The following is a 25,186-nucleotide window of genomic DNA, read 5'->3' as shown; positions in this document are numbered from 1 at the left end:
TCAATCTGAGCTAGTATGAGCAACATATAGATGTATTGTATTGCTGCTTTTTCGTGACCAATAGCTGGATGCAACATTCCTGATCCGAGTTTTAAGGATGCATGTCATAAATTTTGTGATTTCTCACATACCAGTTATCCCTGCTTCAGGCTGCAAAGATTCCAATTGCCTATAACACGCAGCACATATAAAGTGAACCAGAGATAGCCAGACATATCGTACCTCAGTTAAACTGCACATCTGAAATAACATTGCTTATTAAATCAAAATAATTTACTGTGTTGCATGGCCCCTTTAAGGGGGCAGCCCTGGCAGCCCATGTGACCAGCTCAGATAAAGATCGCCTGTGGGCACGTGAAACATGGCCAATAGTGACGAAGCAGGGGGCCAGGCAGTTTGGACCCGGAGCCGAGGAGCTTAGATCCATACTTGAGTAAACCCCTTTGTTACAACAGGAATCCTCCAGAGTGTTGTCTCGAGCCACGACATTGACGACGAGGTAACAGGTTGGATCACAGCCTGCAGTCTTTGTGATTCAAGGGGGGGAAGGAAGGAGCATTTAAAAAAAAAAAAGACCAACAAGAGTCAGGAACTATCAACTGAGGCACCCAAAACCCGAGTGAAAATGCCTATTATTGGTAAAATAGACCAGTTTGACCAAGGGGCAGAATATTGGAGCCAGTACATCGAACAGCTTTGCAATTGCTTCACTGCGAATGAGATCACAAGGGAAGGCAAGCAGAAGGTGATACTTCTGATAGTTTGTGGGCCACAAACTTATAATTTGACAAGGAACCTCATGTCCCTGTAGGCACCCAAATCAAAGAGCTTTGGCCAGTTAGTCAGGTTGGTTAATGAACATTTTAAACGCAGGCCCTCGATCATCCTCCAACAGTACAAATTGAATTCTGCTGTTAGGGACCCTGAAGTGTCCATCTAAGCCTTCATAGCCAGACTTCACCAGATCGCTGATCACCGTGAGTTCAGAACTGTGCTTAGCGACATGCTGCGTGGCCGTTTAGTTTGTGGAATCCATAATCTTAACATCCAAAAGAAACTCCTGGCTGAAATAATTATTACGTTAGAAAAAGCGATCAAGGTGGCGCAGGTGACCGAGTGCAGCAAAAAAGGGTGGCCCAAGGGGAAGTCAATCAAGTATGGGGAGGTATGGCCGTGAGGGGGCACCAGGATAAACAGGCACAGCATAGAACCAGACACACTCAGGAGTGGACCGGAGTCAAAGGACCTGGAAAAGAACACGTTATAAACCTAAGACAGAGATGGACTGTTATCAATGTGAGGTGGGGGGGGGGCAACCCCAACAGACTTGCCGTGGTCGTGAGTTTGTGTGTTTCCTTTGTAATCATAGAGCCCATATTCAAGCACATTGCTGCGCAAGGCTGGCGCCATTGCAAAAAAACCCAGCAGCAGCAATCCACGACGCCAATGACCCAAATGGAGAGGAGCTCTGAGGAGGAACATTCAATGTACTGCCTAAATGTAGTCCAGGTAAACAGGACAGCCCTCTTTGAAATCATCCCAAGTGGAAATGGAAATGGAAAGAATGAAAATGGAAGTTGACACTGGGGCCTCAGTTACAGTTGTGGGGGAGCAGACCTTCAATTAATGATAATCGCTTATTGTCACAAGTAGGCTTCAATGAAGTTCCTGTGAAAAGCCCCTAGTCGCCACATTCCGGCGCCTGTTCGGAGAAGCCAGTCCAGGAATTGAACCCAGGCTGCTGGCCTTGTTCTGCATTACAAGCCAGCTGTTTAGCCCACTGTGCTAAACCAGCCCCAGTTTGAAAACCCAGGCAAACGCGGGGAGAATGTGCAAACTCCACACGGACAGTGACCCAGAGCCGGGATCGAACCTGGGACCTTGGCGCCGTGAGGCCACAGTGCTAACCCACTGCGCCACCGTGCTGCCCTTTATATTCATGAAGGAGCTCAAACTTTAAACTTGAGCAGCACCATGGACCATCCTTGGGTATGGCAACACACCAGTGTCTTTTAAAGAGCAAAAGGTCATCTGCCTCTGGTGTTGTACCAGCCTAATGTGGAGGGACTGGCTACAGCAATTGGTTGTGAAAAAATTTAATTTGCAAAGGTGCGAAGATACAAGGGCGTCTTCCACAGCGAGCTAGGCTGGATCATAGGCAGGGAGGTCAAAATGGCTGCCAATCCAGATTCGACACCCAGGTTCTTTAGAGACAGACCATCTCCGATTCCTTGCATCAGAAGTTTGAAGCTGAGCTGAAGTAATGAGAACTGGATATAATTAGACCAGTTCAATTTTCCGAGTGGGCAGCCCCCATAGCCCCGTCCTCAAGCCAGATCGCTCCACAAGAATTTGTGAAGACTGCAATTTAACCATCAAAAAGACTCTCTCGGTGGACAGATACCCAATTCCCCAGGATCAAAGACGTGTATTCCAAACTGGAATAAACCTTACCTACTCTAAATTAGAATTCAGCCATGCATACCTATAACTGGAATTAAATGAAGAGTCCCAGAAGTTCGACACGATAAATACACATAAGGGCCTATTTCAGTACATGAGGTTGCCATTTGGCATAGTGTCAGCCTGTTCTATTTTCCAGTGTACAATGGAAAACCTCCTCCAAGAGATCCCAAAGTGATGGCCTATCTAGATGAAGCTTTTGTCACCAGGACTACTCCTGAAGAGCACATGTCTTGCTTGAAGAGGTGCTAAAAATGTTCCAGGACATGGGTGTCCACCTCAAACATGAAAAATGTACATTCCAGGCCTCTAAGTGATGTTTTTAGGATTCCATGTGGATGCAACAGGTCTACATCCCCTTGAGGAGAAAGTCAAGGCTATCCCGAAATGTAACTAAATTCAAATCCTTCCTTGACATGGGAAATTATTATGGCGAGTGAATTCTGAAATTAGCCACAACATTGGCACCATTACTCCAGCTACTAAAGAAATATCAATGGGTGGCAATGGAGGGAGCCACAAGAAAAAGCCTTTTGCCTGGTGAAGCAACCTTTGCAATCCTCTAAACATTTAGTTAACTTCAACCCTGGGAAACCGGTTGCATCTCCTTATGAGATTAGGGCAATACTATCCCACAGAATGTGAGATATACAGAGTGGCCCATCGCCTTTGCTCAAGGACCCTCCCAGAAGCAGAGCAAAACTATACTCAAATCGCGAAAGAGGGATGAACAATCATATACGGTGTGAAGAAATTCCACCAATATGTGCACGGATGGCAATTCGTTATAATTACTGACCACAGAACACTATTGGGCCTTTTGAGAGAGGACAAACCAATGCCACCAATAGCCTCTGCAAGGGTGCAACATTGGGCCTTGTTGCTAGCGGCCTACAATTATGCCTTCCAGCACAGACCTGGCACGCAGGTTGCCAACGCAGATGCATTAAGCTGACACCCCCTACCAAAAAGTGTGCCACCTCCTCCAGTATCCCAAGGGATCTTCTTGGCACTGAATCTCTTGGACACCTTGCCACCTCGGCCGGTCACACCCGAAACTGGACCCAGTGGGAAGTATTTTATAATAAAAAAGTATTTTTTACAAAGGGTTTCATTTATAACAAACAAATAAAATAAAATATGATCAAAATACACAACAGTAACATGAAAAAAAATGGATACTTAGAAAGTACGGCATTAAAGATAGAAAACAAAACAAAAATGGACGAAAATTAGTCCAAACAGTTGAAGCCCTATTTAACCCGCCAAGATACACTGAGCATGATCCTGTGGGGCTCACAAGTCGTCGCTCCACCACCAGCCACGGGATCTCTCTTACTGGAGTTACACTGTGCTCATCCAAGGCAAACAAAGAAGAAGCTGGCATGTGGTGGCCAGGAATTGATAAAGCCAATGAAGAGATGGTACAGCAATATCACCCCTGTCAGACTCAGCAGTCAATGCTCCATCAGCCAGTCTCCACTCTGGGAGTAACCGGTTTGCCCATGGGCCAGGGTCCATGTTGACTAAGAGGGCCCTTTCCTGGGCTGGATGTTCTTGGTTTAAGTGGATTCCCACTCCAAGTAGCTATCTATACAGAAGATGGGGACCATGAACTTGGCAGCTAGAGTGGGCGTCTATCGCTGAGTGCTCACCATCCACGGACTGCCAGAATCCTTTGTGTCAGACATCGATACCCCTTTTACAGCAAATGGTATTTTCCACAGCAGGATGGCCCCATACCACCCAGCATCCAATGGGTTTGCCAAGAGGCTTTTAAAAACAACATGAGGAAACAATAAGACTGACCGTTGCGCCATTAGCTTTCTACTTTCCTTTTATCATACAAGGGGTGGCACAGTGGTTAGCACGGCTGCCTCACACTGCCAGGGAACCAGGTTCAATTTGGCCTTAGGGGACTGTCTGTGGTGTTTGCACATTCTCCCTGCAACTGCGTGGGTTTCCTCCGGGTGCTCAGGTTTCCTCCTACAGTCCAAATGTGTGCAGGATAGGTGGGGTTACAGGGATAGGTCAGGGGAGTGGGCCTAGGTAGGGTGTTCTTTCAGAGCATTGGTGCAGACCTGATGGGCCGAATGGTCTCCTTCTGCACTGCAGGGATTCTATGAACACAATCCCCCACACCCCTACAGGGATCACACGTCGCCTTAGAACTCATTCAGAATTGGTATTTCCTAATTGTTGAGCCAGTGGGAAGATTTAGGAGGTCTGGGAGGACTTGAAGGTCCCCCTGACCAACTGACCTCTTTGATGAACTCTCTTTCTCTTCCCTAATATCTTATACCGTGTGTATAGAAGCTGAACATAGTTATTGTGTAAAATGTAATAGGGACTTGGTGGGGGAATGTGGCAGGACGGCCTCTTTAAGGGAGTGGGTCTGATGGTCCATGTGACCGGCTTGAGGCCAATTGCGCTTGGGGGGCATGCAAATCCTGGCCAATAGCGAGTAAGAGCATTGCCTGGGAGCAGGAACCAAGGCAGTGTGGACCCCAAATTGGAGAGCTAAGACCCATCCTTGAATATTCTGTGCCTGTATATATACCAGCCTTTGCCTTTCATTAATAAGTCCCTCTCTTACTATTGGGAGCCTCCAGAGTATTGTCTAGAGTCACCATATTGACCTTTGGCACAACAGATACAAAACACTCAGTTGCCTCTCTGCTGCTTATGGTCAATGTATGATTCACTCGTGTGGTTTTGCGAAGTCAATTGCATATCCATGGATCAAGTCATCAGACACTAAGGTTAGCACCATAAAGAGAGCCGTCAGTTTATTCCTTAGATTTCTCCTTGGAGTCTGCAGCCCTCCTCTGACTGCTGGATATCGTATTCACGGCTCATGATTCATCGTCCTCCACATTGAGGGAACCAGACATGGATTACGCGACCACTTTGCTGAACACCTATCCGCTCCATGCGACCTTCTAGTCGCCTGACATTTTACCTCTCTGCCCTCGGTCTCCTACAATGTTCTCATGAAGTTCAATGGAAGCTCAAGGAACAACATCCTGGGCGGGATTCTCCGCCGGCGTGATTCTCCATTTTGCCGGCGCCCGGGGGTTTCCCGACGGTGTGGAGCTGCCCCACAATAGAAAACCTCATTGATCGGCCGGCATAACAGAGAATCCCGCCGGCAGGTCGGGGCAGAAATGTGGCAAATCCAGCCCCTAATCTTTTGTTTAGCCACCTTGCAGCCTGCTGGAGTCAACAATTTCTGATCGCAAGCACTGTGGCGGCACAGTAGTTAGTACTGTTGCTTCACATCGCCAATGTCCCAGGTTCCATTCTCGCTTGGGTCACTGTCTGTGCGGAGTTTGCACGTTCTCCCTGTGTTTGCGTGGGTTTCCTCCGGGTGCTCCGGTTTCCTCCCACAAGTCCCAAAAGACGTGCTTGTTAGGTGAATTGGACATTCCGAATTCTCCCTCAGTGTACCCGAACAGACGCTGTAGTGTGACGACTCGTGGATTTTCACAGTAACTTCATTGCAGTGTTAATGTAAGCCTATTTGTGAGACTAAGATTATTAGTATTATTCCCATTTATCTCGACAGCAAGTAATGGTATAATGATCCTGCTTTTGCCATTCAAACCTACTCTAACTTTTGTTTATTTACTTGTCCATTCCAATCTCCTTTTGCCTTGCGCCATCACCCCTTTTCTCATTTAAACACTCTGCCCTCTACCTTATCACTGACCTCGCCTTTTGTTCTTTCCTCTCCTCCCCCTTTCCCTGCCTCTATACTTGCTGACAAACTGGCACTTCTCTGACATTTGCCACTTCTGATGAAAGGTCACTGACTCAAAGTACCAACTCTGTTCCTTTGCCTGAAGGCGCTGGATGACCAGCTGAGTATTTCCTGCATTTCCTCTATTTATTTCAGATTTTCAGCATCTGCAGTAGTTTGCTTTTGTTTCCTATCCTGTTTGTTGTTACAGTGCTACTGACACATGGGTAGGTGGAGGATGAAGACTCATTCCAGAGGGGACTAAACATTTTTATAAGTTGATCTATAAAACATTGTACGTTCTTTGATATGTGCATACGCTTCAAAATGCAGGTTACAAGATCCTAGCTGGTAAACGTTGTTGTTCCATTGTTATCATCAATTGTTGATTAATTTAGACAGAGATGAGGACGTATACTGGGAGGTTAGACGTTTAATCTATATTTTCCCGTGCTCCAAAGTTAATGACAGTGAAGGAAATCAGGAATTTTAGACCCCAATCTACACAGATGGAGGATTCTCATGTATTACCTCTCGTGCTGTCTCCATCAGAGTTTCAGTCACACGCTAACACATATCAAACAGTAACATTTCTTGTTTGCAAAACTGCATTTGTTTAAATAACGCACCTATAGGAAAATGGTGAAGCATCTTCTCCTGGTAGATCTTAAGGTCACTTTCCAAGAAAACACAGAAGATAATACGATCCACCTGGAAATAAAAGCACCAGTTTTAATTTTTGTCACACGAGAAGATTCAATATAATGTTTGAGGAAAAACAGGATATATATTTGAATGGGGAAAACCCGTGGGCTAAGGGGAAAGAGTGTGGAATTAATTGGACAGCATTTTCAGAGAGTCAGCACAGGTATGATGACCAAATGGCCTTGTAAGTGGTATCACGTTCTGATTCGAAGACTGAGAAAGGAAGTAATTTGCATATATTGCAGAAAAGAGAGATGCTTGTTACCAAAACTTTTCATCCTCCACTCATCAGGACAAATGCAAGAATGCCAAATTTGAAATGATTGCACCAATTTATACTACAGGAGAAAAGGGTTGCCAACGCAACTCTGATTGGCCAAGGTTTTGTCATGAATTTACCGATGTTGTACAGGATTAGAAACAGGAGATACAAATAACAAATTACACACAAATTCTTATGCTGCTGTCCAAAGTTATTTTGAGCACGAGATTTCCGGTTAGCTACATTTATCGTCACTTGGTAGAACTGAACTTGAGTATTGCTGAAAAAAGACATGCTGTCGAAGCTTCTGGTGGTTAGCACTATGGCTGCACAGCACCAGGGTCCCATGTTCGATTCCCGGCTTGGGTCACTGTCTGTGCGGAGTCTGCACGTTCTCCCCATGGCTGTGTGGGTTTCCTCCAAGTGCTCCGTATTCCTCCCACAAGTCCCGAAAGATGTGCTTGTTAGGTGAATTGGACATTCTGAATTTCACACCAGAAAATAGTTTACAATTACCCCTTGATTACTGGGCGCGATTTAATGGGATAGTTCCTATGTGTGGTAGTGATTGCGAGCTGCCGCGCGCTTTCTGATGGCCTGGTGAGGCGGTCACCACCATAAAACATTAATTGGACCATTTAACTGGACCCCACAGGCTTCATGCTGCAAATGACTGTCCCGCAAGCTGATTCCCTGGAACTGCACTCACCAACCCCCTGCTAACAAGGGAGAGCAGCACTTAAACAGCACTTACACAGCCAACCCCATAGAGCCAACAACTGTTAAGTAATGGGTTAAGAGACATTGCAATTAGTCGTCTCATTTATGTTAAATATCTATTAATTGACACTGATATATAAAGGGGCTTCTGGTGGCCTCTGTCAGGTGATGGATGGTTCGAGTTTTGTGCAAAGGCTGTTGGAATGAAATAAATGTGTGTTTGTGAAAAAGGAACAGAACTTTAGACTCTTCATATCATAGCAACTAAAACGTCTAACAATTGGTAGCAGAGGATGGTTGCTGTGCAAATGTGAAGGGTTGAAAGATACAACTTTTCCAGATCAAACCAAGGAGTGAGTGAGAAAAGAAAAAAAAAAAGGGATATATGGCTGAACCGAGGATAAAGATGGCTGGATATGACTATCCTCCCTTATTTTCTGAAAGGGAATCGTACGACCAATGGAGAAGTGCAGTAGTTATGTGGACTAGGTAACTGCTTTGGGAAAGAGAAAACAAGGTATGGCATTGGCTCTTTCTCTACCATATGGCAGTAAAATCCAAAACAAAGTGCTTTCTGAGCTGGAATTGGAAGAGTTAGACTCAGAAGAAGGTCTGGAGCCTGTATTACATTATATGGATAAGATTTATAAGAAAGGTGACTTGTTAAGTGCGTATGAAGCATGGTCAGATTTTGATAAGTTCTGGAAAATGGAGGATATCTCCATGGAAGACTATATAATATAAAAGGCTGCAGAAACGCAATCTGGAATTTCCACAGTCTGTGTTGGCCTTTAAATTACTTGACTGTGCTAGAGTGAGCAACATGGATAGGCTCCTGGTTTTGACAGGAGTTCAGTTTACTGATAAGAATGCCTTATTCGAACAGATGACAAAAGCTTTACAAAAGTTTCTGGGGAAACATTCGATTCCGATGGCTCTGATGACCCAAATAGGTCAGCCTGCAATAAGGCAGAATATGGAAGATACACTACTAACAGGATGGCAAAATCGTATGGCTACGAACAGGGCTCAAGAATATAGAAGGAGACCGAGACAAGGAAATTATGAAGACAGAAACCCAGTTAGAACCTACAATAGGAAGATGAACCCCAGAAATGCAAGGGGCATGATAAATCGCTGTTTTCGATGTGACTCGCAATACCTTATGCTTTCAACTGTCCAACTCGTTATGATAGAGTGTTTGAAGCGACACATGACGTGGAAGAGTCAGAAGAGGAAAAAGATAGTGACCAGAAAGAAGGCATTGTCCTATTGACAAGCAGTTTTACGTCGGTAATGAGGGTGTTGGTTGCAGAATCCTTCAACTGTGCTGTCTTGGACAGTGGCTGCACATCTACGGTGTGTGGAATTGACTGGTTAAAATGTTACCTGGACTCTTTGAATGCTGAAAATCGTAACAAGGTTGAGGATTTTGAAAGTTCCACAAGTTTCAGGTTTGGGGATGATAATACTCTGAACTCGCTAAAAAGAGTGGTGATCCCTTGCAATATTGCCAGAGTGAATCATTTCATTAGCACGGATGTTGTATCAAGTGAGATACCTTTGCTTCTGAGTAGACCGTCGATGAAGAAAGCACACATGAAACTGGATATGGAACAGGATAAGGCAACAGTTTTTGAAAGGACGGTGGACAATTTACACAGTCGGGACACTATTGTATTCCATTACTGACAAATAATATTTCAAGTAGAGTGGTTAAGGATGTGTTAATGGCAGTTGAAAATGGGACTTTAGCTGATAAAAAGCTTGTGGTATTAAAACTGCATAGGCAATTTGCACATCCGTCTCCTTGGAGGTTGAAAAAATTATTAAAGGATGCAGGGGTAAGGGATGACGACTATACTCAACCGATAGAACAGGTTAGTGACCGCTGTGAAGTTTGTAGGAAGTACAGAAGGACACCAGCACGACCGATAGTAACCCTACCTTTGGCCAGGGATTTTAACAACATTGTGGCCATGAACCTTAAGATCTGGGATAAAGCAAATAATATATTTATTTTGCATTTTGTAGATTTAGCAACCAGATTTAGTCAATCAACGATTGTACGAAGTAAAGAAAAGAGAGTAATTCTGGATCAAATCGTGGAAAAATGGATAGGGACAGGAATGGGTCCACCGGCAAATTTCCTTACGGACAATGGGGGAGAATTTGCTAATGATGAGTTTAGGGATGTGTGTGAAAACATGAATATCAGAGTTATGAATATGGCTGCAGAAAGCCCATTTAGTAATGGTGTCTGTGAAAGAAATCATGCTGTCATCGATGACATGCTTCGTAAAATTTTGGCAGATCGACCAAATTGCAGGCTAAATTCAGCTTTAGCATGGGCAGTACATGCAAAGAATTCATTGCAGATGGTTGTGGGCTATAGTCCTTATCAATTAGTGTTTGGTAGAAATCCTAAAATTCCATCCATTTTGGATGACCAGCCTCCAGCTTGGGAGGGGACTACAATTAGCTCTGGTTTTGCTGAACATTTAAATGCATTACATAGCAGTAGAAAAGCTTTTTTGGAAGCAGAAATCTCTGAAAGAATTCGCAGAGCTTTAAGACATAACGTACGGCCATCAGATGCCGTTTTTCAGCAAGGAGGCATGGTATACTATAAGAGAGACAATTCTAATGAATGGAAAGGCCCAGGGAAGATCATAGGCATAGATGGCAAAACAATTATTTTGCAACATGGTAATCAAACTGTTAGGGTACATTCATCAAGGATAATGGGTACAGATTACAAATTTTCAAATTTAGACAGAGCAGACAGACATGACGAGGAACCAGAGTCATCTGGTACGCATGTGTTACAGAACTATGAGGACCAATTAACTGATATAGACAGGGCTTCTGTGGAGGAACACAACACTTCTGATGAATTAGAAGAGGCCATTTTTCCGAAAGGGCAACTGCCAAAAGTTGGTACAAAAGTGACATACTTGCCTGAAGGGTCTAGTCAATGGAAGGATGCAACTGTTATTAGTAGAGCAGGGAAGGCCACTGGAAAGTATAAACATTGGTTGAATGTACAGCATTCAGGGGAAGGAGTCAAGACAATGGATTGGGAAAACGAAGTTCAAATATGGAGGGCACAGAAACGCAGTGCCAGTTCAGATAGTACATCGGATAGTGAACAGGTCCGCAGGAAAAGGTCGAGAACTATTGAAAGGACATCCCACAGCAGAAGGGAAAGATCAAGCAGTAGCAGTACAGAACAAGATACCAGGTGGGAGAGGGGAAGTAGTTTGTCAAGATCTCGGAACATGAGTAAGACTACGAATACTAATAGGAGTAGAAGCCCACATGCACGTGAGATTTTGGTGGCTTCAAATAAATTAGATGAAAAAGTTATTAAAGAAGCTAAACAGCAAGAATTGCATAGTTGGAGTGAATTTGGGGTATACACGGAAGTACCGGATAGGGGACAAAGAGCTCTATCCCACAGGTGGATTTGCACGGAAAAGGTTCTTCCGGATGGAACTTATAAGGCAAAGGCCAGGCTTGTGGCAAGGGGATTTGAAGAAAGCTTAGAAGATCAGGATTTAAGGGTAGATTCACCTACAGCAGGAAAGGTTATTTTAAAGATCTTCTTGGCTCTATTAGCCACAAAGGCATGGGAATGCAAATCCATAGATATAAAAGCTGCCTTTTTGCAGGGGCATCAGTTCCAGAGAGACATTTTTCTCCGCCCTCCTAAAGAAGCAGCTAACACAGAAGGGGTACTCTGGAAGTTGAACAAAAGTGTATATGGATTAAATGATGCATCTAGAGTCTGGTATTTTTCGGTAAGGTCAGTTTTGTTAAAGTTAGGCTGTTGCCAGTTGAAAGCAGATCCTGCAATGTTTTACTGGCACTATAAAGGAAATCTTTCTGGCATTTTTATGATGCATGTCGATGATTTTTTTGTGGGGTGGGACTAATGATTTTGAAGCTATTGTAATCTCTGGTTTGAGGAAAGAATTCAGGATTGGAAGTCAGGCTTCCGGTGCATTTAAATATATTGGACTGGAAATTGGATAGACTAAGTTAGGGGCAACTTTATGTCAGCAATCTTATTTGGAAAGCATCGCCCCAATAGCAATTAGTCGTGGCCGAGTTTCACAAAAAGACGCAATGGTTTCAAAGATAGAAAAAGAGCAACTGCAAAGTTTAATTGGGCAACTGAACTGGTTAGGTAGACAGACTAGACCGGACGTGAGTTTTGATGTCTCAGAGTTGAGTACAAAAATGAATGATCCCAAAGTGGAAGACATAATAAGAGCAAATAAAGCGTTGGCCAAACTAAAAATGCAGGAGTGTTTTGAAGTTCCCGGTTTTAGGTGACCTTAAGCACTTGAAATTTATAGTTTATAGTGATGCGTCCTACGCAAATTTATGTGATGGGGTTTCAAGCGCAGGAAGTTTTATAATTTTCCTTTTGGGGAACAATGGTAAATGTTGCCCGCTTGTATGGGAAACAAAGAAAATAAGGAGAGTGGTAAAAAACACTTTGGCTGCTGAGACGTTAAGCCTTGTAGAGGCGGCGGATATGGCCTTTTATATAAGTATGATATTGACAGAAATTTTGGGATTAGGGGATTTGGGTAATATACCTATTGACTGTAACATTGACAATAAATCCCTGTGGGAAAATGTGCACTCTACAAAAAGTGTCAATGAAAAGAGGTTGCGGATAGACATCGCAAGTTGAAGCAGATGTTGGACAGAGGGGAAATAACAAAAATTAAATGGGTCGACAGGAGCTATCAACTGTCAGACTGTTTTACGAAAAGAGGGGCGAGTTCACAGAAACTTTTGGATATTGTTAACGAAGGGCGCTTGTTTCTGTGACTGTTTTTTTCTTTTCTTTCTCGTTCAAACAAAAAAAAAAGGGGGGGGTTTGAGTTTCTTGAAATTTTGTTTTCACCTTATTATTTTTTTTCTCCAAGGAAGGAGAGACTGTTAAGTAATGGGTTAAGAGACATTGCAATTAGTTGTCTCATTGATGTTAAGTATCCATTAATTGACACTGATATGTAAAGGGGCTTCAGGTGGCCTCTGTCAGGTGATGGATGGTTAGAGTTTTGTGCAAAGGCTGTTGGAATGAAATAAATGTGTGTTTGTGAAAAAGGAACAGAACTTTAGACTCTTCATATCACAACAACTAAAACGTCTAACAACAACCATGCCACCGAGGAGATGAGACCCCCGATTTGGAGATTCCGAACTGCGCAGACTGTTGGACGTGGTAGCGGTTAGACAGGATGCCCTGTTCCCTCGAGGGTCTTGGAGGGTCAGCCACAGGATAGCCAGTGCCAACTGCGAGGAAGTGGCAACGGCCATCAGTTCAGGGAGCGTCACCAGGAGGACTGGCATCCTGTGCCGTAAGGAGGTCAATGGCCTCCACCGGGCCCCACGGGAGGGATGGCACCCAGAGCCCCCCTCACTCCATGAGCATGCACCCCTCCCCATACTTTACATTCCACCCCCAAGCTGCCCCCCCCACTCACCCACATTCCCCTATACTCCCCACCCCCCCATCTCCGATGAATGACATGTGCAGCTCACAATGCCTCCCCTGAGTCCCCGCAGGAGAAGTTGGCCCCCAACAGATGGGAGAGGGTCCAGACGGGGGCGGGGTGCCCGAGATTAGAGTCCTCAGTTGCGGGGGTGGCCAAGGACAGGTCTGTCACCAAGGTAGAGGTTGGCGTACGGTGCAGAGGTGAGGTTCCACCGGTCCCCACCCAGATGACCTGTCACATGTGAGTTGCTAATGCCATGCAGAATAGCTCAACCCTCCCACTGACCACATGTCCATTCTCCCACAGGATTCTCATCTAACGATGCCGGCCTATCCGGTGTCCCCCCCCCACCCCCCCCACCCCCCCCACCGCCTCTGATCACACCACCATATTCGCTGCACAGCTGACATAGCCACCCTTCACCAGCGCAGAGACACACGCCTCGGTGGGTGACAGTAGTGAACAGGCTTCTGAGGCACAATCTGGTGAGCACCACACTGTTGCTGATGCACATCAGGTGGAGACGGAACCCCCCAGGCGAGACAACAGTCGGAAGTCTGCTGGATCCCAGGACCTAGCTGGGTCCCAGTCAGATGTTAGGGTAGCACGGTAGCCTTGTGGATAGCACAATTGCTTCACAGCTCCAGGGTCCCAGGTTCGATTCCGGCTTGGGTCACTGTCTGTGCGGAGTCTGTACATCCTCCCCGTGTGTGCGTGGGTTTCCTCCGGGTGCCCCGGTTTCCTCAACACAGTCCAAAGATGTGCAAGTTAGGTGGATTGGCCATGCTAAATTGCCCTTAGTGTCCAAAATTGCCCTTAGTGTTGGGTGGGGTTACTGGGTTATGGGGATAGGGTGGCGGTGTTGACCTTGGGTAGGGTGCTCTTTCCAAGAGCCGGTGCAGACTCGATGGGCCGAATGGCCTCCTTCTGCACTGTAAATTCAATGAGATGTTGACCCTCTGGTTTACCCGGAGCTGATGCGGTCGACAGGATCCAGCCGTGATATTGAGAGGGGGATGTCAGCGATACTCCAGCAGGTCCATAGCCGATTGGAGGAGTCCGAAAGGCTTAGGGCGCAGGAGAAGGTGGCGGCAATGCGTGGCACAGAGGCCAACACTACTGGGGGTGGCAACTGCAGTGGAGAGCCTGGTGCACGACGTTAGCTGCATGAGTGGAGATGTCCAAGCCATGGCTGAACACCTTTACAGCATGGTCCAGTTGTGCGGGGACCTGACCCAGTACCAGGAAGGGGAATGACGGACGAGGCCACGTCCTGCGTGAAGTGGGTGAGACAGAGGGCCTCGCGGCCCTCCGGGCTTACTGGAACCTTGCCACTGCCGCCTGTCCTCCATCTTCCGACTGGTCCTGCAGGTCCTCCCTCGGTTCGTTCTCCAGCCTCTCCTGGTCCAGCGCCTCCTTGTCCTCCTCCTCGGAAGTGGCCACATGTTCCATCCTCTCCACCACATCACCCTGCTGCTCTGCCAGGTTGTGGAGGGCAGAGCAGATCACCATAAAGCCGGCTACCCTCCAGGGTTGGACCGCAGTGCACTACCAGAGTAGTCGAGACATCAAAACTGCATTTTGAGTAATCCAATGCAGCGCTCAATGGCAGTTCAGGTGGCCACATGGGCCTCGTTATATCGGGTCTCCGCATCGGTCTCCAGCCTCCTTACTGGCGCCATTAGCGGTTACCCCTTATCCTGGGATGGTCCTCGAAGAGGCCGGGGATGTCCGACTGCCCTAGGATGTAGCTGTTGCGCACACCACTTCATGTGGTGGTCGCACATGAACTAGCTGGATGTTCAGGAAGTGGAACATCCTGCTGATGTAGGGCAGCCCAGGCAGCTCGGTAAGCGCAAGGCGACATGCGTACCATGTTACCCCCTGGACCTGGGGCATCCCGGCGATGGCAGAGAAACCTGCTGCCCAGCCATCCTGTTGGGCATGGCCCATGTCAAAGTTTCTATAGTTCACTGCCCTGGAAAACAGAGCATCCGTGACCTCACGGATGCACTGTGGGCTGTAGCTTGTGAGTTGCGGAGGCCGTGGTGTAGTGATATTGCCACTGGACTAGTGATCCAAATACCCAGAGTACTGCTCTGGGGCCCCTGGTTCAAATCCCGCCACGGCAGGTGGTGAAAAATTTTAAGTCAATAAAAATCTGGTGATGACCATGAGACCATTGTCAATTGTCGTAAAAACCCATCGGGTTCATGAATGCCTGTTAGGGAAGGAATTCTGCCATCCTCACCTGGTCTGACCAACATGTGACTTCAGATCCACAGTCATGTGGTTGACTCTTAACTGCCCCTCAAGGGTAATTAGGGATGGGCAATAAATGCTGGCACAACCTGCGAAGCTGACGTCCCATGAACGAATAAAGCAAAAAAAGTCCCCGCTCGAGTCCTGGAATGATCCTGAGGCGTACATGTTCAGGGCTATGGTGACCTTGACGGCCACTGGGAGTGGGTTTCCTCCTCCTCCAATTGGAACGAACCGTCTCCTTGTTTTATTTTATAAATTTAGAGGACCCAATTTTTTTTCCCAATTAAGGGGCAATTTAGCGTGGCCAATCCACTTACCCTGCACATCTTTGGGTTGTGGGGGTGAGATCCATGCAAACACAGGGAGAATGTGCAAAGTCCACACGGACAGTGACCCGGGATCGGGATTGAACCCAGGACCTTGACGCTGTGAGGCATCAGTACTAACCACGGCACCACCGTTGCCACCTCACCATCTCCTTGTTGAAGTGGAGCCTGCTGAGACACATGCTGTCCGTCATTTGTTCGAAAGACCAGCGACGCCTGTACACCTTGGGCTGTCGCTGGCCCCCCTCTCTGGGTCCCTCTCTGATCTAATGGATGGCCAGGTCCTCAGGGTGTGAGGTGGAGGTACCCAGGCCTCCACCTCAAGCCTCTGTCGACACTGCTGCTGCCGCCTCCTTTGTCATCTGCCCTCCTGGCCCGCCAGCAGCACCACAAGGCCAGTTTCTATGGGACCAAGATATCATCCATTCTGTGTGATATCTGCAAGGAATTCGAGAGGGTGTGAGACTGACAACCGGCAGGACCTTCCTCCCGGGACCCTCCATTCCCCCATTGCTTCCCCTCCAACCCCCATTGCTCCCTCCTCTCCACCAAATCCCCTGCCATCCAACCCACCCTTCCATGCGCCCTTGGCTGCAGCGGGGGCTCCTGTTCACCGGACCCCAGACCCTGAACCCCAGACACCCACATGTAATGTTACCTGGACCAGGTGCTGCTCCCCTCCCTGATGCACACACCCATGCTCTGGTCGGCAATATATCCCTGGTTCTGGGGCCCAGCCCTTGGAGATTCGGCTGTCGGTTGCTGCATTTGTGGTGTTGCCTCCCGCAGTGTCCACGCATCCCGGTCTGATAGGGATGCTAGACAATAACTTCCACATGATACATGGCACACCTACCCATGGAGAGCCACTTCAGAGGGGTGAAGTGCTCACTTAACTATTACTGCCAATTCCCATTTAGCAATAGCATTCAGCCGTGCGGCCAGAAGCCTCCGCGGTCAGTGGGAGTTACGGGTGGTCAGTGGTTCTGGCCTGGTACACTGGCAGTGAGACTCAAGAAGCAGTGAGAAGGAGAGGAACCAATGTTAATGAGGAAGGCAATGGATGGAAAGAAGCAGTAATTACTGATAGTGAAGGATGTAAGGAATTGAGTATATTTTTTTAATGTAAGGTATTGGTTTGAACATGGAACTCGCTCCCACATGAGAACATGGATAGATTCAGGAGAAAGCTGGATGAACACAGGAGGGAGAAAGTAATAGAAGACTATGTTGATGGGTTAGATGAAGAGGGTGGGAAGAGGATCATGTGGAGCCTAGATGCCGGCCATGGATCAGATGGGCAGATTGGTCTGTTTCTGTTATGTAAACGCGGTGTAAACTATTAATACCAGTCGTATTTCATTTCTCTTAGGTTTGATTCACTGAGATTAGAACATATCATCTGGAGCAACAAAAACTATTCTGGATAATTCAGAAAAAATAATCAATAACCATTCTGATCCAAGCGAGACAAGCAGGTACAGTAGCTCACCAAACTCTTAAACCTAATACATCATTAATAAACAGCCTATTTTAAATTTCCCCGTATAACATATTTATACGGCTCACTGTATTTTTATTTATTGCTTAAGTAAATGTTGTTACAGAACAATCTTGTCTGAAAGATCCTGAGACAGATCTCTGGGACAAATAATTGTGTCATCTAATATAATTAATCAGATGCAGCTTCGATTATTTTTTAATTGCGCTTGCAAACAATATTTCCTAATTTAGAAAAATCAGATAATCAGCCTCAACTTAGTTGAACACTATGGAGTCTGTGGGGATTACAACAGATGCGGAAATTAGTTGAATTGAGTCCGGAAGGCATCCATTCTTTGGAATATTTATATCTGTTCCAAATCACAACTTGGGTGCGTGAGCAGTGACAAATGCTAAATTCGGCAATGAAATGAGCTTCAGCAAACAGCAGAATGAGGTTGTTCAGTTTTCTCAGTGACCACAAGCTCAGCGGCACAGTCACCATTTGTCTTCTTTGCCACTGTCTTAAAGGGAGATATAAAGTGATGCATGTTCGGAATACTGAAAGGGTCTCGTTTTCCATACTTCACAGTTAAGGGTAGCTGACACACAACAGAGATAATCCTGTATCCAGTGGGTCAGGGCCAGGATGGAGTAAGATAAATGTACATTGCTGCATGATGAATGATAAAATGAAAGGCAAGGCAATGTACATGCAAATTCAATGAAGAAACAAAGAATGTATTAAGCCCACAGCAACGCCATTAATATTTAATATGCAATTTCACGTACGATCTGCTACTTCTAAAGGAGTCCATCAAGAATAGATATGAGGAAGTGTCACTAGGACAAGTTCAGCTTGTGTGAACCGAGGCTACAGACACAGCAATTGCTTATATACTGACGCCCAATGTTATTAATCAGCATGAATTCATTAAAGTGGTCCTCTTCAGAAGCCTAGTTCACTGCAGGGTCCCATTGTCAGGGTTTCCAGCAGAAAATAAAAACATTTCTGTCAAAAGTAAAACTTGTCAAAGAGATGCTGTAGTTTTTCTACAGTTTTATGGGAGGATTGAGAGGCTGATTATCTCATTTTAATATCTCCATGAGGTAGCTGTCTGCTCAGTTTTAAATTATTAATTACATGGCAGATTAAAACCAGGGTTTGAGCATTATCAAGGGAAAAAAAATTGCTAGTTCTGCTTTTTCCCAATAATGATTAAAAAGTGAGAAACTATGTGTTTGAAAGGTCAGATAATGCACATTGTGGGAGTGCTGAGATGTGGGTACCTTTCACCTCTCCCTGTGTGTGCTACCTATCTCCATCACACCACTGTGGAAAAGATTCTAACACAAACCAACACACATAAGAGTTTTCAAACAGAAGAAATAGGAGCAGGAACAGACCATACGGTCCCTTGAGTCTGCTCTGCCATTCAATAGGATCATGGCTGGCCTACCTGAGCAACAGCTCCCTGCATTATTACCATAATGCTGAATTGCCCAAGTGCCCAAAATGCCATCAACCTTTATCTTGAATATCAACATCCACAGTCTCTGGGGTAGATAATTGCAAAGGTCAACAACCCTCTGAGTGAAGAAAGTGCTTCTCACCGCAGTCCTGAATGACTGCTCCCAATTATCCTGAGACTGCGACCTCCTAGTTCTAGATTCTCCACTCGGGGAGTACATCCTCCCAATGCATCTTCCTTGTCAAACACCTTGAGAATGTTATATCTTTACTGGAGACCACCACTCAGTCTCCTGAACACAAAGAAACATAAGTCTAGTCTACTCGACATGGGTTGGGTGAAGCTCTGCTTTGACCGAGAAAGAAACAAAAATTGAAATGACACCCGTCTAGCGTTGCCAACCCAGATTGGTTGTATTCCTTGATGTTTGATCACAGGACCTCCAGCTGCACCACCCCTTCCACTTCACCTGCCATTCGCTGCTCCACACGTCCATCTACCTGGTGCTACACTTATGTCATGAGAATGTCACTTTAAGAAATGTGACATTCCCCCCCCCCCCCCCCCCCCCCCCCCAGGGGGGGGGGGGGGGGGGGGGGGATGAGGCGATTCCTGGACCAGCTGGGGTTCCCGAGGGTGGAGGAGCAGGAGGCGGTTGGTTTGGGGGCACCAATTGGGCTGGAGAGTTGAGTAAGGGTTTGGGGAGCATGCAGGCGGGGAAGGCCCCAGGGCCGGACGGGTTCCCGGTGGAATTCTATAGAAAATATGTGGACCTGTTGGCCCCGCTACTAGTGAGGAACTTCAACGAGGCAAGAGAGGAGGGAACCCTGCCCCAGAAAATGTTGGAGGCGACAATCTCCCTGATCCTAAAGCGAGACAAGGATCCACTGCAATGTGGATCGTACAGGCCGATTTCGCTCCTCAATGTGGATGCTAAGCTATTGGCGAAGGTACTGGCCACTAGGATTGAGGACTGTGTCCCGGGGGTGATTCACGAGGACCAAACGGGATTTGTAAAGGGCAGGCAGTTAAATACCAATGTGCGGCGGCTCTTAAACGTGATAACGATGACATCGGAGGAGGGAGAGGCGGAGATAGTGGCAGCTATGGACGCGGAAAAAGCCTTTGACCGAGTAGAATGGGAGTACCTCTGGGAGGTATTGCGCAGGTTTGGGTTCGGGGGAGGGTTTATTAGATGGGTTAAGCTCCTTTACAGCGCCCCGGTGGCGAGCGTAGTGACAAACCGGCGGAGGTCAGAGTACTTTCGGCTGTACCGAGGGACGAGACAGGAGTGCCCCCTGTCCCCCCTGTTGTTTGCATTGGCGATCGAACCCTTGGCCATATCACTTAGGGACTCTCAGAAATGGAGGGGGATAGTCCGCGGGGGAGAGGAGCATCGGGTATCGCTATATGCGGATGACCTGCTGCTATACGTGGCGGACCCAATGGAGGGGATGGTGGAGGTCATGCAGACTCTGAAGGAGTTTGGAGAGTTTTCGGGCTACAAGCTTAATGTAGAGAAGAGTGAGCTTTTTGTATTACAGGCAGGGGACCAAGAAAGAGGGATAGGGGACCTGCCGCTGAGGAGGGCGGAGAGGAGTTTTCAGTATCTGGGGATCCAGATAGCCAGAAGTTGGGGGGCCCTACATAAACTGAATTTGACGAGGGTGGTGGAGCAAATGGAGGAGGATTTTAAAAGATGGGACATGCTCCCGCTCTCGTTGGCGGGTAGGGTGCAGTCGGTCAAAATGGTGGTCCTTCCGAGGTTTTTGTTTGTGTTTCAGTGCCTCCCCATCGTGATCACCAAGGGCTTTTTCAAGAGAGTAGGTAGGAGTGTTATGGGGTATGTGTGGGCAAATAAGACCCCGAGGGTTAGGAGAGGGTTCTTGGAACGCAGCAAGGACCGAGGAGGGTTGGCTTTGCCAAACCTAGAGAGTTACTACTGGGCAGGCAAATGTGGCGATGATCCGTAAGTGGGTTATGGAGGGAGAGGGGGCGGCATGGAAGAGGATGGAGATGGCGTCCTGTAAAGGAACGAGCCTGGGGGCGTTGGTAACGGCACCGCTGCCGCTCTCGCCGACAAAATACACCACAAGCCCGGTGGTGGCGGCAACATTAAAGATCTGGGGCCAGTGGAGAAGACACAGGGGTGCAATGGGACCATCAGTGTGGTCCCCGATCAGGGGTAACCACCGGTTTGTCCCGGGGAAGATGGACGGGGGGGTTCCAAGGCTGGCATCGGGCAGGGATAAGAAGAATGGGGGACCTGTTCATTGATGGGACATTTGCGAGTCTAGGGGCACTGGAGGAGAAATTTGAGTTACCCCCGGGAAATGCATTTAGATATATGCAGGTGAGGGCTTTTGTGAGGCGACAGGTGAGGGAATTTCCGTTGCTCCCGGCACAAGAAGTTCAAGATCAGGTGATCTCGGGGGTATGGGCCGGGGAGGGCAAGGTATCGGAAATATACCAAGAGATGAAAGAAGAGGGGGAAGCGCTAGTAGAAGAACTGAAAGGTAAATGGGAGGAGGAGCTGGGGGAGGAGATTGAGGAAGGGCTATGGGCTGACGCCCTGGGTAGGGTTAATACCTCTTCCTCGTGTGCCAGGCTCAGTCTGATACGGTGGTTCACAGAGCGCATTTGACGAGGGCGAGGCTGAGTAGGCTCTTTGGGGTAGATTTTGATGTGAAAGATGTTCAGGGAGCCCGGCGAACCATGTCCATATGTTTTGGTCATGCCCGGCATTGGAGGGGTTCTGGAGAGGAGTGGCGGGAGTAATATCCCAGGTGGTGAAAGTCCAGGTCAAGCCAAGCTGGGGGCTAGCAATATTTGGAGTAGTGGATGAGCCCGGAGTGCAGGAGGCGAAAGAGGCCGGAATTCTGGCCTTTGTGTCCCTAGTAGCCCGGCGAAGGGTCTTGCTATTGTGGAAGGAGGCGAAGCCCCCTAGCCTGGAGGCCTGGATTAATGACATGGCGGGGTTCATAAAATTGGAGAGAATTAAGTTTGCTTTGAGAGGGTCTGCACAGGGGTTTTACAGGCGGTGGCAACCGTTCCTAGATTATCTCGCGGAGCGTTAGAAGAAGGTCGATCAGCAGCAACAGCAACCCTGGGGGGGGGGGGGGGGGGGAACGAGAGACTGTCTGAGGGGATGGACGAGCGGGAGATAGTATGGAGGGTGGGGGGAAACAGTACGCACGGCCAAGAGCCAGTGTATAAAGCTATGTAAATATACCATCTTGCCTTGTATATATCTTGCTCAGGGAGAATTTGCGTTATTTTGTTACGGGGGGGGGGGGGGGGGGGGGTTATTGTTTGTAAGGGGAAAAAATTGTGTTGTTAAAAAACCTTAATAAAAATATTTTTTTAAAAAAAAAAGAAATGTTTGGCTGCTCATGTTACAGCAGTGATGTCAGAGTGTGGGTGGAGCTGAGTTCTGGCTCTGATTTTTCGATTCACTTTGAGAAAAGCTTGGGTGTGTCTGTGTTGTTTTGTTTTTGTTTTTCAGTGTTGGAGCTGAAGCCAGACAAAGCAGATGTACTGCTGTTCTCTCTGCCATGAATAGACTATCTCTTGATCATTTGGTGAATTCAGAATTATAAATGTTCTCAGTAGTGAATGTAAACCTGATGTGCTTCTGTTGAAAGGTGTTTCTTTTGTCTTCTGGATTTTTTTGGGAAGTTATTAAGGATTACTTAGTGTTGTATTCTTTGGGGGTTGTATTTGAATTGATGGTTGCTAAGATGTACACTGTATGTTTTAAAAAGGTTAACTTGAGTTCATAGAATAAACTTTGTTTTGCTTTAAAAAAAGTACTTTTCCATTTCTGCTGTACCACACCTGTAGAGTGGGCCGTGTGCTCCCCATACCACAATCTATTAAAAGTTGTGGGTCAGGTGAACTCCAAGATACACTTTGGGGGTCTCTAAACCCTGGCCCATAACATTTACTCCATGGCCAATTGGGAAGCGTAAAGTAAAAACACTCATGGTTGTCCATTTTGATGATGCCAGACTCTCAGTAAAACAGCTAGACAGTGGAGACGATCACACGCAGTACCTTACGGACAAAGACTAAAAGCAGACTGAGATTTGGCAAAAACATTGCAGTTAACATTCCCTGACAAAATGCGAAAAGGTGAGGTAATTATGGCGGTGGCTAAGCATTTAAAGTTGCCTGAGATACAGTTTGACTCATTGGAAAAGGCAAAAAATTCAGTTACAAATTAAACAAATGGAACATGAGAAATAATTAAAGCAGCTTGAATACGAAAGAGAGAGGAAAAAGAAAAAGAAAGGGAGATACAGATCAGGGAAAAAGATAAAGAGAGAGCGTTTGAACTTCAGAAAATGGTCATGAAACATGACAGTCAGTTAAAATTGGCGTAAAGGGAAACGTACAGTTGGATGATAGTGATGATAGTAATGAGGATAGTGAGAAAAAGCATCATAGTCGAAGGCTTGGTGGAGTCGAAGCATTGCCACGGTTTGATGAGAAGGAGGTAGAAGCTTTTTTCATTTCATTTGAAATTTAATTTCCCGTATCAGCCTCCCTGAACAGGCGCCAGAATGTGGCTACGAGGGGCTTTTCACAGTAACTTCATTTGAAGCCTACTTGTGACAATAAGCGATTTTCATTTCATTTTCATTTCAGAAGGTAGCGAAACAAATGAAATGGCCACAGGACATGTGGGTATTACTGATTCAAACAAAGCTGGTAGGTAGGGCTAGTGAAGTGTTTGCATCACTACCAAAGGAGGTATCTGAGTCGTATGAGGAGGTGAAAAAATACATCTTAGGTGCATATGAACTAGTGCGTGAAGCCTACAAAGGTTTAGAAATGTAAAGAAAGAATCTGGTCAAACATACATGGAGTTTGAAAGGATCAAACAGAGTAATTTTGATAGGTGGTAATATGTGGAATTCAGGGTGAGAGGAATAGTGTTCCATTATATAAGGTAAGGTTGGAAAGTCCAGTGAAGAGTGGTGAAGTGGCAGTAGGAGTAATAGAGAAACTATCTTGTCCAGGAATACAGTTTATCTTGGGTAATGATATAGCTGGATTGCAGGTGGGAGTGATGCCTACTGTGGTTCATAAGCCAGTGGAAAATCAGACAACTGAAGTGTTGAAGGGCAAATATCCTGGGATTTTTCTGGATTGTGTAGTAACAAGGTCGCAAAGTCACAGGTTAAGACAAGAGGAGAAATCAAAGAGTGAAGATAAAGGTGAAGTGCAATTATCAGAAACGATTTTTGATCAGATGGTTGAAAAAGAACAAGACCATGTGGAGGATGAGGCAGATATTTTTAGTTCAGGAAAATTGGCGGAGTTACAACAGAAAGATGTAGAAATAAACCGAATGTAACAGAAAGCATACACGGGAGAGGAATCTGAGTGTATACCAGAGTATTATTACCGTAAAAGTAATGTCTTGATGAGAAAATGGAGATCTTTACATATGCAGACGGATGAAAAGTGGGCAGAAGTTCATCAAGTGGTATTGCCGGTAGGGTATGGAAAGGGGCACTGCAGTTGCTGCCCGAGTGCTTGGTGGGGGTTGAGGGGGTGGGTGTCTCAGCGCCCACGGGTCCGCCTTGCCACCCCCGGATCGTGTGTATCCATAACGGGGACAACACCAGCTCCTACTGACCATGGAGGCCTCTGGCCATGTAGTTAAGAGAGCACGTCACACCTCCCAAGTGGATACACTGGGTAGGCGTGCCATGTAGCATGTGGGGGTTATTGCCTAGCATTCCAATCAGACCGTGATGCCTGAACAATGCAGGAAGCATTGGTGCAGCAGCCAACATCTGAAAACCCAGGGGCTGGGCCATAACATTTTGGACATTTCCGTGACCAGAGGGTAGGTGTGCACCAGCGACAGGACAAGCCCTGGTCCTGGTAATATTTTGTTTGGGGGTCTGGAGTACAGGGTGTGGGGTCCAGTGAAAGGGGCCCCCGGTGTGGCCAGGGTATGTTGCGGACATGGCACCATGTGGAGGAAGAGGATATCCGCTCCCGGTGGCCATCAAGGTCACCACAGCCCTGAACCTCTATGCCTCAGGATCATTCGAACAGGGACGTGTGCAGCATTTCACAACCTACAGCCCACAAGTGCATCTGTGAAGTCTCTTGTCAGGCAGCTAACTATATAAACTTTGACCTGGACTGAGCCCAACAGAATGTCCAGGCAGCAGGATTCTCCGCCATCGATGGGGTTCCTCAGGTCCAGA

General features: G+C 46.7%; 1 protein-coding gene across 2 annotated transcripts in view; it reads right to left on the bottom strand.

Moving 5' to 3' along the window:
- macrod2 (mono-ADP ribosylhydrolase 2) overlaps window positions 1–25,186 on the bottom strand; it is a 1,493,168-nt gene that overhangs the window by 185,107 nt on the left and 1,282,875 nt on the right. For both annotated transcript variants that reach the window (XM_072506634.1, XM_072506640.1), the window contains exon 10: window positions 6,835–6,916. In XM_072506634.1, coding sequence (XP_072362735.1) covers window positions 6,835–6,916 — 82 coding nt within the window. The remainder of the gene's footprint in view (window positions 1–6,834; window positions 6,917–25,186) is intronic.

The sequence above is a fragment of the Scyliorhinus torazame genome, chromosome 1 (assembly GCF_047496885.1).
Source record: "Scyliorhinus torazame isolate Kashiwa2021f chromosome 1, sScyTor2.1, whole genome shotgun sequence".
NCBI lineage: Eukaryota > Metazoa > Chordata > Chondrichthyes > Carcharhiniformes > Scyliorhinidae > Scyliorhinus > Scyliorhinus torazame.
Note: the sequence above shows the minus strand (reverse complement) of the source record. Positions and strands in the feature narration are given on the sequence as shown.